A 15487-nucleotide genomic window follows, 5' to 3' on the forward strand; every position below is an offset into this window, starting at 1 on the left:
GTTCCCTTTCAGAGGGGACTGCCTGTGTTGCCTTTTGGTTTCATCTAATGTCTCTTTACTTTACAAGGAATAATACGATCTAAAATCTGTCTCTGTTGTAAGCAGTCACTGAATATTGGGCAAAGCATAAATGGCAAAGGGAGCAACATTCACAGGAAGGTAAAAGAAATAGGGAAACCCAATCAGAAAATTGCCTTGGATCAATGTTCTGTATCAAATTCAACAAAAAGCCAGTTAATACAGAAGAATATCATGACAAGATGCCACAGACCTGAGTAATACCAAAGTACTTTGAGAAAAAAATAAAACCCTTACCACGTATTAAGAATATTGTATGCCTGTTCATTTTCTTAATATATGTATTTTTCCTTTGTAGTAAGTGCATTTTGTGTTCTACTTACAAAATATCTGCCCACTCCATGGTTGCAAAGATATTCTCCCATGTTTTCATGTATAAGATTTATGATTCTAACTTTTATGTTTAGGTTTACAAACAATTACCAACTAATTAGTGTGTATGGCATGAGATAGGGGTGAAGGTTAATTTATTTCCTCACTTGAATATCCAGTTGATCTAGAATTATTCATTAAAAAGACTTTCCTGGCCAGGCACAGTGGCTCATACCTACAATCCCAATACTTTGGGAGGCTGAGGTGTGAGTCCTGCTTGAGCCCAGGAGTTCGAGACCAACCTGGGCAACACAGTGAGACCCTGTCTCTACAAACAAAAAACAACAAAACATTAGCTGGACGTGGAAGTACGCGCCTGCAATCCCAGCTACTTGGGAGGCTGAAGTGGGAGGGTCACTTGAGCCCAGGAGGCTAGGGCTGCAGTGAGCCATGATCATATCACTGCATTCCATCTTGGGTGACAGAGGAAAACCCTCTCTCTCAAAAAAAAAAAAAATAGATGACTTTCCTTCCTCCCACCAGAAAATTGACTTACTCACTCTGGGCAAAAATCAATGGACAGTACATATGCAGGTCTACTTCTGGACTCTGTTTCACTGATATATTTGTCAATCATCATGTCAAGACCAATGTTTTGATTAGTATAGCTTTACAGTAATTCTTAAAATTAAGTGGTATAAAAAATTAGCAGTTTAAGTTCTCCAACTTTGCTTTTTTTTTCTTTTTGCGATTCTAGATGTTTTGCATTTCCATATAAATTTTAGAATCAATTTATTAGTTTCTTTAAAAAAAGACAAATAGAATTTTAACTGGGATTGCATTGACTCCACAGATCAATTTGGGGAGAACAGAAATCTTAATATCAGGTCTTCTAATGTATGAACAAAGTAACCCCCTCTTATTTAAGTGTTTATTAATTTCTCTCACCAATATTTTAGTGAGAGAGTAAAAGCATTCTCTCACAATACTTTTCTGGTAAAGGTGTTTTCATGTCTTTCATTAGAGTTATTCTAATGCTTTTTGATGCTACTGTTTTTATGCTGTTTTTCCTTTTTTCTTTTTTGGGGACGGGATCTCTCTCTGTCACCCAGGCTGGAGTGCAGTGGTATGATCACAGCTCACTGCAGCTTCAACCCTCCCAGTCTCAAACTATCCTCTCACCTCAGCCTCCCAAGTAGCTGGGACTACAGGTGCACGCCACCATACCCAGCTAATTTGATTCACTTTCTGGTAGAGACAAGGTCTCACTATGTTGCCTATGTTGCTCGAAGTCCTGGGCTCAAGGGATCCTCCCACCTCAGCCTCCCAAAGTGCTGGGATTACAGGTATAAGCCACCGTGCCTGGCCTGATGCTATTGCAAATGGTATTTTACATTTTCATATATATATATATACACACACACACACACATTTCATGTATATGTGTGTGTATTAACAACATATATATATGTATATAGCTGATAAAAATATTCCAGGCTGGGCACGGTAGCTCACGCCTGTAATCCCAGCACTTTGAGAGGCTGAGGTGGGCGGATCCCCTGAGGTCAGGAGTTCAAGACCAGCCTGGCCAACATAGTGAAACCCCATCTCTACTAAAAATACAAAGATTAGCTGGGTGTGATGGTGCATGCCTGTAGTCCCAACTACTTGGGAGGCCGAGGCAGGAGAATTGCTGAGGTTGTAGTGAGCCGAGATTATAGCACTGTACTGCAGCCTCGGCAACAGAGTGTGACTCCATCTCAAAAAGAGAAAACACAATTCCTATCCAGAATATATAGTACACTCCAACAAATATAAAACAACAGTATCACCAACAAAAATGTGGAAAACAGACAGTTCACAAAAGATGACATGGGAATGGCCAATAAGTACATGAAAAAGCATTTATTGGTCACCAGGGAAATATGACTTAAAACCATGAGATGCTATTTCACATCCATGGATAATACAGAACGTTAACAAGGATATGGAGGAACTGCAAGTTCTGCTATGTAGCTGGTGGGAAGTGTCAACTGATAACCACTTTGGATATTAGTGTGGTAGTTACACATGTCCCCACCCTATGACTAAGCACTTTCACCCCTAAACATTCATCTAAGAGAAATAAGAGAATTATATAAGAATGTTCATTACAGCACATTTACACTCGTCCAAAACCGGACACAACCCAAATGTTCATCAAAAGGTGAACAGATGAACAAATCATATATTCACACAACTCAAAAAGGAGCAAATGACTTTCCACTGGCAAAGACTGTCTCCTTGACCAAACGTTAGCCAGCTCCTCTGACCCCTCTTCTCAACTAGGCCTTAACCTTGGCCTATAAAGACTTGAGCAAGGTTGGGCATGGAGGCTCATGCCTGTAATCCCAGCACTTTGAGACTGAGGCAGAAGTGTCACTTGAGCCCAGGGGTTCTAGACTGGCCTAGGCAACACAGACAGACCCCAACTCTACAAAAAGTTTAAAAATTAGCAGAACGTGGCTGTGCATGCCTACAGTCCCAGCTACTAGGGAGGCTGAGGCAGGAGGATCACTTGGGTTCGGGGAGGTCAGCACTGCAGTGAGCCATGATCACATCACATCACTGCACTCCAGCCTGGGTGACAGAGCAAGATCCTGTCTCAAAAAAAAAGAAAAAAAAAAATCAAAAAAGCCAATAAATAAATAAACAAACAAAAATCAGGCTGGACACGGTGGCTCACACCTATAATCCTAGCACTTTGGGAGGCCAAGGCAGGCGGATCACCTGAGGTCAGGAGTTTGAAACCAGCCTAGCTAACATGGCAAAACCCTGTCTCTACTAAAAATATGAAAATTAGCCGGGTGTGGTGGCACAAGCCTGTAATCCCAGCTATTTGGGAGGCTGAGGCAGGAGAGTCATGTGAACCCAGGAGGCAGAGGTTGCAGTAAGCCGAGATCACACCACTGCACTCTAGCCTGGGCGACAGAGCGAGATTCTGTCTCAAAAAAAAAAAAAAATCAAAAAACAAACAAAAGACTTGAGCAAACACTAACATAGTTCCTTCTTCTTGTTGTTATTTAAAAAAAATTACTGGCTGGGCGCCATGGCTCACGCCTATAATTCCAGTACTTTGGGAGGCTGAGACAGGCGATTACTTGAGGTGAGGAGATCGAGACCAGCCTGGCAAACATGATGAAACCCCATCTCTACTAAAAATACAAAAACTAGCCAAAAATTACAGCTGTAGTGGCTCACACCTGTAATCCCAGCTACTCAGGAGGCTGAGGCATGAGAATCACTTGAACCCGGGAGAAGAAGGTTGCAGTGAGCCGAGATCGTGCCACTCTACTCCAGCCTGGGTGAAACAGTGAGACTCCATCTCAAAAATATAAATAAAAAAATAAAAATAATTATTTATTTTGTAGAGAGGGAGGTATTACTATGTCACCCAGGCTGGTCTCGAACTCCTGGGCTCAAGTGATCCATCTTCCCACCTTGGCCTCCCAAAGTCCTGGGAGCCAGCGCACCTGGCCTTTTGTTTTGTTTTGAGACAGAGTCTTGCTCTATCACCCAGGCTGGAGTGCAGCAGTGTGATCTCAGCTCACTACAACCTCCACCTCCCGAGTTTAAGTGATTCTCCTGCCTCAGTCTCCCGAGTAGCTAGGACTACAGGTGTATGCCACCACATCTGGCTAAGTTTTGTATTTTTAGTAGAGATAGGGTTTTGCCATGTTGGCCAGGCTGGTCTCCAACTCCTGACCTCAAGCAATCCACTCGCCTTGGCCTCCCAAAGTGCTGGGATTACAGGTGTGAGCCCCTGTGCCCAGCCTAAAAACATGGTTTCTAAGAGTTCAAGGTTGCATCCTTTGCATGACCCAAGCCCCCTTAAGCTGCCTGTCTGAGAAAACTCAAGGCTGCCTATAGAATTTACTGTGTTTCAGCCAACACCACTGAAGACAGGGCCTGCCTCCCACTCTCTGCGGGAGGGCAGGAGCCTAACTTCCTTAAGGGCCACTTACCAAACCCAGATGGGTTTCACAGGACCAACCCTCCCTCCCGACTTTTTGTGATTTTTCACTTCCCTGACTCTACTGAGCCCCTTTCTCATTCTCCTTTTAAAATACCCAGTCCTGTCTATGCAAATTGAAGTTAAGCTCAGTTCACACGGGACTGAATTTGACTAAACTGCAATTGTTATTACTGATGAAAATCGGTCCTTACCACTTCAGTGTCCAGCTTTATCTTTCACAACACACACAATACAGATGAATCTCAAAGAACATTTTGAATAAAAGACACGCAGAGGAATACATTTGTGTGATTCCATTTATATGACATTCAAGAATAGGCAAATCTAATCTATAGTAGACAAAATCAGGAAATGGCTGCAATAAGTAGGGTTAGGAGACTAACTAGAAAAAGATAACGAGAGAGGCTGGCTCATGCCTGTAATCCCAGCACTTTGGGAGGCCGAGGCAAGAGGATCGCTGGAGCCCAGGAGCTCAAGAAAAGCCTGAGAAACAAGGCAAGACCCCATCTCTACAAAAAATAAAAATTAGCCAGGCAGGATGGCATGCACCTGTAGTCCTAGCTACTCGGGAGTCTGAGTTAGGAGGATCACTTGAGCCTCAGAGGTCAAGGCTGCACTGAGCTGAGATTGTGCCACTGCACTCCAGCTTAGGTGACAGAGGGAAACCCTGTCTCAAAACAAAACAAAACAAAACAAAACAAAACAAAAATAAAGGTAAAAATTGTCAGATTTTGCATCAAAGAGGTACAACTTCTGGAGCCGTGTGTGGTGGCAAGTACCTGTATTCCAGTTACTCAGGGGGTGGAGGCAGGGGGATCACTTGAGTCCAGGAGAGAACCAGCCTGGACAACACAGTGAAACCCCAACTCAAAAAAACAGATTCATAGTTTCTGACTTATGAAACGTACTGCAGAAGTTAAACCAAGAGACAATCACCAGTTTGACAAAAAAAAAAAAAAACTACAACAAATACAAAGACCAAGGATACTATGCTAACATAAAAACTTCCTACAAATTAGTAATAAAAATATAAATAACCAAACAAGAAAAAGACATACAGCCCAACGGGAAATGATATAAAGAGAGGGTTCACATAAAAAATATCAGGCTGGTGTGGTGGTTCATGCCTGTAATCATAGCACTTGGGGAGGCTGAGAAGGGAGGATCATTTGAGCTCAAGAGTTTGAGATCCACCTAGGCAAAATGGTGATACCCCGCCTCTACAAAAAACTTAAAAATAAGCCAGGCATGGGGGCCTGTGCCTGTAGTCCCAGCTACTCAGGAGACTGAGACAGAATGATCACTTGGGCCCAGGAAATTGAGGCTTCAATGAGCCGTGATCATGTCTCTGCACTCCAGCCAGGGCAACAGAACAAGACCCTGTCTCAAAAAAAAAAAAAAAAAATCAGTGACAGTGAGCATACTGAAAATGGTCAGCCTTTGATGAGGTTGTGGAGAAAAGGGAACACTTATACACACTGTTGGTGGGAGTGTAAATTAGTTCAACCATTGTCGAAAGCAGTGTGTGGCAATTCCTCAAAGACCTAAAGACAGAAATACCATTTGATCCAGAAATCCCATTAGTGGGAACATACACCCCAAAATATAAATCATTCTACCATTAAAACACATGCATGTGTATGTTCATTGCAGCACTATTCACGATAGTAAAATCACGAAATCAACCTACACGCCAATCAGTGACTGACTAGATAAAGACAATGTGGTACATATACACCATGGAATACTATGCAGCCATAAAAAAGAACAAGATCATGTCCTTTGCAGGGATACGGATGGAGCTGGAGGCCATTATCCTTAGCAAACTAATGCAGCAACAGAAAACCAAATACTGCATGTTCTCACTTATAAGTGGAAGCTAAATGATGAGAACACATGGACACCGAAAGGGGAACAATACACTCTGGGGCCTTCTGGAGGGTGGCAGGAGGGAGAGGATCAGAAAAAATAACTAATGGGTACTAGGCTTAGTACTTGGGTGACAAAATCATACAACAAACCCCACGACCCGAATTTACCTATTCAACAAAGCTGTGCATGTACCCGTAAAAGTTTTTTGCCTTTTTTTTTTTTTTTTTTTAAAGATAGAGTCTCGGTCTGTTGCCCAGGCTGGAGTGCAGCAGCACAACCTTGGCTCAATGCAACCTCCGCCTCCCAGGTTCAAGCGATTCTCCTGCCTCAGCCTCCCGAGTAGCCAGCATTACAGGCACCTCCCACCATGCCGGGCTAATTTTTGTATTTTTAGTAGAGACGGGGTTTCACCATGTTGGCCAGGCTGATCTAAAACTCCTAACCTCAAGTTATCCACCTGCCTCGGCTTCCCAAAGTGCTTGGATTATAGGTGTGAGCTACCACGCCCTGCCCTAAATTTTTTTTAAAACAGTGTTCGGCCTCCAGAGTGATTATAGGATAAAATTAAAGAGAGATTATTTTCCACCTGCTAGGTGATAAACAATTAAAGAGATTGAGAATACTCGACACTGGCATCGCATTCACTGTGGGTGGCGATGGGAACTGACACAACTTCTTTCCAGGACTATTACAGGCATGAGCCATCACACCCAGCCTTGCATTCTCAACAGCAAAACCACAGCCACATACATGATGAACAATAGAAGAATGGCCAAACAAAGTATTAATACTACCATGCTGCAGAACACCCCGTAGCCACTAAAAAGAATGAGACAGATCTATGGGACATATGTTTAAGTTAATAAGTGGAGGGAAAAGTTATTTTTGTCATTAAAAAATTAAGCATTTAAGGGAAAAAAAGATGTCAGATTGATAGTCCAGATATAAAATCATTATCTTTAGCGAATGTTTTCCAAACTTTAATTTGATCCTTAAAAAGAAAAACACAAGCACAACCCCACGATTTATCTGACTTTATTGATGAGCAAGTTTCACAGCTAATTTATGTGCAACAGAATGTTCTAGCTCTGAAGTGGCAGGCTTTTTCTGGGCATGAAAAGCAGCACCTGCCTTGAAAATATTTCAGATCACAATCTCGACCTCATTCTCTGGAGCACAGCTAAGAAGATGCGATCTGGGTGCCGGAAAGGCCCCGGGCTAAGCCCTCGGGGAAAAGCCGGTTTTCCCCAGAGGTGACCCTGTGACCTGCTTCTATGTCAAGGGGGAACATTTTTCCATTCAGTTGAGAAATCAGATTAAGCACCATAATTTTCACAATGAAATTTCAGCCTTATAAGCCCTGGTCTGCGTTCTAGAACACATAGACCATTCAGAACCAATGAAACAGAAAGCCAGAATGTTAAGACCTCATCAGGAAATACAATCTTGAACATGTGTGCTCAGTTCCTGTCACTGTGGCCAGCTGACAAATATTTATTTGCGCACTTGGCACAAAGGTAGGCATGGTCTGTGCTCAATATTGTGTCTCTTCCAGTGGCAGAAATGAACAGCAGGCGCTTTCCTTTTTATTTATTTATTGTGTGTGTGTGTATGTGTGTGTGTGTGACGGACTTTCGCTCTTGTTGCCCATGCTGGAGTGCAATGGCAGGATCTCGGCTCACGGCAACCACAACCACCTCCAACTTCCAGGTGCAAGCGATTCTCCCTCCTCAGCCTCCCAAGTAGCTGGGATTACAGGCGCCCTCCACCACGCCCGGCTAATTTTGTATTTTTAGTAGAGATGGGGGGAGGTTTCTCCTTGTTGGTCAGGCTGGTCTCGAACTCCCGACCTCAGGTGATCTGCCCATCTCGGCCTCCCAGAGTGCTGGGATTATAGGCATGAGCCACTGCGCTCAGCCCACTAGGCACTTTCTAAATTACGACTGGGCCAACGACCACCAAGGAGACTCACAGGTATTATGAGAAGCTAGGTCTTGTCTGTGGGTGTCAGAAGGCCTCTTGGAGTGAGCCACATGTCAGCTAAGCCAAAAACCTTGGAGTCATCTTGGTCTCATCAGTCTCACCCCATACCCACTCTGCCAGAATAGTCTATCAGCTCTACCTTCAAAATGCACCCAGAATCTGACACAATCTCAGCACCTCCATCACCACTATCCTGATCCAAGCACCAGCCTGTCTCGCAGGAGACACCCCCATAGCCAACTAACTGATCCTGCCTCCGTCCTTACCCCTGCAGTCTGCTCCTAACACAGGCTGAAGCGATGCTGTTAAAATCAGGTCAGGCCACCTTGCTCTTCAGTTCACCCTAGCCAACACGGTGAAACCCCATCTCTACTAAAAATACAAAAATTAGCTGGGCATGGTGGCACGTGCCTTTAATCCCAGCTAACGGGAGGCTGAGGCTCGAGAATTGCTTGAACCTGGGAGACGGAGGTTGCAGTGAGTGGAGATTGTGCCACTGCACTCCAGCCTTGGCGACAAAGCAAGACTCTGACTCAAAAAAATAAAATAAAATAATAAAATAAAATAAGTAGTCTGGGTCACCGATTGCACAAGGCGGAAATTAAAAGGGCAGTTCCTGGGCAGGCACGGTGGCTCATGCCTGTAATCCCAGAACTCTGAGAAGCTGAGGCAGGTGGATCACTTCAGTCCATGAGTTCAAGACCAGTCTGTGCAACATGGCAAAACCCTGCCTCTACAAAAAAATACAAAAATTAGCCAGGCAAGGTGGCGCGCACCTGTGGAAGCTGAGGTGGGAGGATCACTTGAGTCTAGGAAGTCGAGGCTGCTATGATTGTACCACTGCACTCCAGTCTGGGCGACAGAGCGAGGCCTTGTCTCAAAAAAAAAAAAAAAAAAAAAAAGGCAGTTCCAAGATGGCACCTACGTTTTAAACTTCCCAACTGAATGAACTATGGAACCATTCACTGAGTTGGGGCTCGGACGGGGCAGTAGAACATGGGGAGGTGATGGTAAGCATAGTTTTGCAAGTAGTAAATTTGATATAATTCAGAGACATCCAAGTGGAGATTTCAAGTTGGTGGCCAGATATCAGGCTGGAGGGACCAGATCATGAAAGGCACAGTATGTACGTCACGTAACAAAATACAGATTTTTAACTGGTAGCTGATAGGGAACTGAAAGGTTTTAGTACGTGACGAGATAAGATTTGTGATTCTGAAAAATCACCCCCACTGCAGGTAGAATATGGATGTGTTGCAGATCAGATGAGCAAGGACAGCAGGTGCAGGGGCTGTGGGTGTGAGAAAGAAAAGGAGGCTTCCCCTTTGTCACCAGCCCTTCTCTCACACAGCTGCTGGGGATTTTTCTAACACAATCTAGATCATGTCAGTTCCCCACTTAAAATCCCTCAGGATAAAACCTGTACTCCTTGGGACCTTCCACTTGGGGATTCAGAGTGTGACAACCTGTCCGGAACTCTCTCCTGGTGCCCACTCCCCACCCTGGGTCAGGTTCACCTAACACACAGTTCCGCTGCAGGCTCCATGCCTCTGCTCATGCTGTTGTCTTCTGCCTGGCAAGCCCTTGTTCTGGCACCCACAGTGAGGCCTGGGTGTTTTCCTGTTGGACATAATCTTGCAGAGCTGCTCTGCCTATCGAGTAGCCACGCTTTTATTCCTTTTTTTTTTTTTTTTCTTTAAACAGAGCCTTGCTCTGTCACCAGGCTGGACTGCAGTGGCATGATCTCAGCTCACTGCAACTGAGCTGAGCTTAACACCTCCCGGGTTCAAGCAATTCTCTTGCCTCAGCTTCCTGAGTAGCTGGGACTACAGGCATGCGTCACCACGCCCAGCTAATTTTTGTATTTTTAGTAGAGACGGGGTTTCACCATGTTGGCCAGGATGGTCTTGATCTCTTGACCTTGTGATCCGCTCACCTCGGCCTCCCAAAGTGCTGGGATTAGAACACAGAAAACCGAGAAGATGCTAAGGAGAAATGGGCACAGCATGGGAAATGGGAAAGAACTGGTCAAGCAACTTGGAAGAAGGGGTCAGGGCTGGAGAGTGTTGCACTCTCATCTGTGAGGCAGTGCAGCATCAGGATAAAAGCACAGGTGTCAAGGAAAAAATGGGTGACAGAATCAGATGTGGAGAGGTTATCACGGCAGACCAGGCCTTCAAGAAAGCGAGTGCCCTGTGCACAGGCTCCATGTGGACACTGAGGTCACCTAGGGTGATGTCATGAATTGCGGTAGAGGACACTAGGGACCAGGCACCCCAGTCTTCCATGAATGAGGTGAATGATCAGGAGAAGGTGAACAACAGCAACCAGGAGGGCTCCAGCTGGGCAGGAAGGATCTCCATGGAATGAGATGGGAGACACAAAGCTCAAACCCCTGATCCTGAGATACACAAGGGATGAGAAGAAGGAGGAGCCACAGGAGAGGGCTTCAAGAACGGGATATTCCTGGGGAAGGGTCAGGGTGACAGCAAAGGGAGGGAGGGAATGGCTAAGGAGAGGCTGAGGAAACAGAGGCGGCTATTGATTATGGAGTGGTAATTGCAGAGGACATAGTGAGGGAGTGGTGGGATGGTTGGGTCACAGGTAAACAAAAGTGAGGAGAAAAAACTCTGGGGCACAGCATGATGGACATCATAAGGAGAGGAGAGGAGGGTGGGGAAGTCAGCTACCATGGGAAGTACTCTACTGATATCTGCTGAGTCATATGGATATAAACCTAATGTATCTAATGAGAAAAACTCGACCTCATCACATAAGTTCATAATGCTGCTGCTGCTGCTGCTGCTGCTGCTGCTAATGGTTTGATGACAATGGGTGTGGTGATGACAGTAACTACCAATTCTGAACACTTTCTATATGCTAAGCACTGCTGGAACCAGCACTCCACGTTTCACCTTCGCAGTAACCCTCTGAGACAGGTAACACCCTCCTTATCCCCAGAAGGACTCTGTACCAAAGGAGGAAGCAAACTAAACAGAAATATCAGTGCCCTCAGAGACTGACTGGCTTTTAAAATGTTATCTTAGAAATTTTATGGTTGTAACTCCCTCAGGACAGCAGGAACCAGCCTGACTCATATCTACTGCACATTCAGCAACTTCAACAAAATAATATTCGGTCTGGAGGAGAACGAAAACATGCCATCATTTACTGGGGGCTTCACTTCGGGCCAGATCCTGTGCTAACTGCTCTGCATCAATTATCTCTTTTAACCTTCATACCCAAAAAGCAGGTTACTCTAATAATCCCCATCTTAAAGATTAAGAGGCAGAAAGAGTAATTTGCCCGTGATTCGTGCAAGCAATCCTTATTTCACATCATGTCTTTTGGACAAGATCTAAAGGTTTAATACATTACAGAACCTGAAAGACACGGAGTCCTGCAGAATATCTTAAACCATTAACTTCTTACAATCTCTTTGCATGTTTTTTCAGGCGAGGGAAAACCTAGTGAAAAAAAAAAAAGCCAGGCTTGGTGGCTCACACCTGTAATCCCAGCACTTTGGGAGGCTGAGGCGGACGGGTCACTTGAGTGCAGGAGTTCCCAACCAGCCTGGCCAATATGGTGAAACCCCGTCTCTACTAAAAACACAAAAATTAGCTGGGCGTGGTGGCATGCGCCTGTAGTCCCATCTACTTGGGAGGCTAAGGCAGAGGAATCGCTTGAACTAGGGAGGCGGAGGTTACAATGAGCTGAGATCGCGCCACTGCACTCCAGCCTGGGCAGCAGAGCAAGACTTTGTCTCAAAAAAAAAAAAAAAAAGCTGTTGTAAAATGCACCAAGATGGTAAACACCTGTGGTCTTTATTATCCTGGACTCGACCCAGAAGATTCTGATTCACTGGGCTACAGTAGGCCCTGAATATCTGAATTTTTCTTAGGCCTCCCAGGCTATGCTGTTCAGGTTAGGAAGGGCTGCTTTATATTCTCTGCAGCTTCAAACCAAACCTTCCCCTATTATGTTTAGATGTTTGTAGACCCAGAGGGCATCAGAAACTGATGCAGAGAAAACCTGAAATTATCAAAACTATCCAACAGAGAGTCAAGGAGGGGCATGCTCTGTTTCTCTGTACTTTTCTTTCTGTTTAAACTATTTTATAACTTACTATTTTTATATAAGCAAGTTTGCAAAAAATATTACCAACAAATGTGCTAACCCTAATGTGCTACTAAACAGAATTTTATTTCTGACAATTTTGATGTCACTTCAGATTCTCTTCACAAATAGCAGTCAATATGAGAAAAATTGTTACTTTTATTATTATTATATTTTTTGGAGACAGGGTCTCACTCTATCACCCCGGCTGGAGTGCAGTGGCACAATCTCAGTTCACTGCAATCTCCATCTCCAGGGTGCAAGCGATTCTCATGTCTCAGCCTCCCAAATAGCTGGGATCACAGGAGAGTGCCACCATGCATGGCTAATTTTTGTATTTTTAGTAGAGACAGGGTTTCACCATGTTGGCTAGGCTGGTCTTGAACTCCTGGCTTCAAGTGATGCACCCATCTCGGCCACCCAAAGTGCTGGGATTTCAGGTATGTGACACTGCACATGGCCAGGAAAAAAATCATTTCTAATTAATCAGTGGTATAGGCCAGGTGCAGTAGCTCATGCCTGTAGTCCCAGCACTTTGGGAGGCTGACACAGGAGGACAGCTTGGGCCCAGGAGTTGGAGACCAACCTGGGCAACAAAGTGAGACCCCGTCTCTACAAAAAAATAAAAAAATTAGCCAGGTGTGGTGGCATGAGCCAATAGTCCCAGCTACTTGGAGGGCTTAGGCTGGAAGATCACTTGAGCCCAGGAGGTTGAGGCTGTAGTGAGTCATGATCACGCCACTGCATTCCAGCCTGGGCAAAAGAGCTAAACCCTGTCTCAAAAAATAAATTAATTAATTGAAATAAAATAAACAGTGCTATAGATGTGGCCAATAATAAATGAAAACTAGAGAAGAGATAACGCTGATTGTAATCCATTTAAGGTCACAAATTTCACCAGGGACTGTCTTTAATATTTGTGTATTTATCTATTTAATCAACCACTGCCTACAACATGCCAGATACTACTGCAGTGCTGTACTAACATTAAATATCATTTAACCTTCACAACCACCTATGAAGTAGGTAGTATCATCATCCCCATTTTACAGATCAGAAAACTGAGACGCAGAATGGTTTAGTGACTTTCCCCTCTTTTGCTGGACGGAATCTCGCTCTATCCTCAGGCTGGAGTGCAGCGACGAGATCTCAGGCTCACTGCAAGCTCCGCCTCCCGGGTTCACGCCATTCTCCTGCCTCAGCCTCCCAAGCTGGTACTACAGGCGCTCGCCACCACGCCTGGCTAATTTTTTTGTATTTTTAGTAGAGATAGGGTTTCACTGTGTTAGCCAGGATGGTCTCGATCTCCTGACCTTGTCATCCACCCGCCTCAGCCTCCCAAAGTGTTGGGATTACAGGCGTGAGCCACCGCACCTGGGCTGTAACTTCCCCTATTTTACACAGCTAGTGAGTGGCACTAAGTTTGACAGACTTTGGTTCCAGAATCCATGCTCTGAATGACAACACTTAGTCTCCAGGAACCTACAGAAAGTGCAAGGCTTAGTTCAAAACTTTGGTTTTCCCCACTCTATAATCCCTATGTGGCAAGCCTACATCTCTCACCTAGAAGGCATTCTTTGAGATCCTCTAACAGTTCATACTCCTCCCTTGTGCTGTCTGAGCACTCTCCTACATTATTATTATTATATTATCATTGAGATGGAGTTTTGCTCTTGCTGCCCCAGGCTGGAGTCCAAAGGCGCAGTCTCAGCTCACTGCAACCTCTGCCTCCTGGGTTCAAGCGATTCTCCTGCCTCAGCCTTCTGAGTAGCTGGGATTACAGGCACCCGCCACCATGCTTGGCTAGTTTTTGTATTTTTAGTAGCGACGGGGTTTCACCATGTTGATCAGGCTGGTCCCAAACTCCTGACCTCAGGTGATCCGCCCGCCTTAGCCTTCTAAAGTGCCGGGATTACAAGCGTGGGCCACCGCGCCCGGCCTACAACCCTATTAAGCCTTTTGCTCTCAGCTTAAACATTACTAAATTACAAACTCTAATGACACCGCGGTATTTCTCAGTGCACAACACCAAATTTTAATTATGTATCTCATGGATAATTATTTCCTGTCAGTCTTTCCCAACTAAACCGTGCATTCCAGTATGTCAGGCAGCATGTCTGTCTTGTTCTTGGCGTATTCCCATTATTGAATCCCCACCAACTAGCCCAAATAAGACCCTGGCACCAAGTAAGCTCTCAATTTTTGTAGAATGAATGAGTGAATAAATGGAGGACACTCAAGCTTCATGTTTTCTCTTTCTCTGACACCTGTGCTCCCTACAACCCCACCCTCACCACCACACCCTTAACAGTGGAGACTCAGTGTGGTACTGGCTTTTCAAACAGTATTATGTGGCCCTAGACAGGTCATTTCCTTCACTGAAATTCATCGCCTGAGTTTCAGGTGCACAACGGGGATCATACCTACAAGAGAGAGAACCTGCACCTCTTATCCTCATAATCTACCGGGACAGTAGTTAGGTGCATCATGTTTGTTTTTCTAGCAGCGTTTAGCTCCGAGAACGCCAAGACCCCATCTCCCTGGTTCAGGGGCTTGTTCCATGCCCGGCTCACAGCAGGAGCTCAGAAACGATTCGTTAAATAAATGAAGCCCTGTTCTGTGCATTTCACAATTGGGAAGCGAGGGTCGTGCGAGGCGGGGGCTGCAACCTGCCAGCCTCCAAGCGCATTCTTCAGACGCAGGCCCGCGCTCCCGATGCCGGCCCCGAACTCCGCGCCTGGCAGTCACTTCTTGCACCGGGAAGCAGCTTCGCAGGTGCTGCGCATGCCCTCGTCGTCCGCGTTGCAGCTCGAGGTGTAAGAGCAGGAGGTGAAGGACGACTCCCTCTGCCTAGTGGCCATGGGCATGGAGGTCCCAGGGCGATGTGTCCGCCAGGGACATGGAAGCGGGGTCAACGGGCGGCGGGGGACGGCACTAGTCACAGGCAGAAAGCAGGAGAGGAGGTTAAGACTCCACCTGGCTCAGGTGGCGCAGTTCAGTGACACCGCCCACGCCGGCTGCCCCAGCAACCTCTCCGCTTATTGGCTCCTCTTCCGAGTCGCTCATTGGGCATTTATCCCGCCCTCTCAGCCTACAAAGGTACTCATTGGG

General features: G+C 45.4%; 1 protein-coding gene across 1 annotated transcript in view; it reads right to left on the reverse strand.

Moving 5' to 3' along the window:
• Window positions 1-15237, reverse strand: part of LOC117088562 — a 33816-nt gene extending 18579 nt beyond the window's left edge. Inside the window, exon 1 of the mRNA XM_033219831.1 lies at window positions 15125-15237. Coding sequence (XP_033075722.1) covers window positions 15125-15237 — 113 coding nt within the window. The remainder of the gene's footprint in view (window positions 1-15124) is intronic.
• Between the last annotated feature and the right edge of the window lie 250 nt (window positions 15238-15487).

The sequence above is a fragment of the Trachypithecus francoisi genome, unplaced genomic scaffold, assembly GCF_009764315.1.
Source record: "Trachypithecus francoisi isolate TF-2019V2 unplaced genomic scaffold, Tfra_2.0 Lachesis_group10, whole genome shotgun sequence".
Taxonomy (NCBI): Eukaryota; Metazoa; Chordata; class Mammalia; order Primates; family Cercopithecidae; genus Trachypithecus; species Trachypithecus francoisi.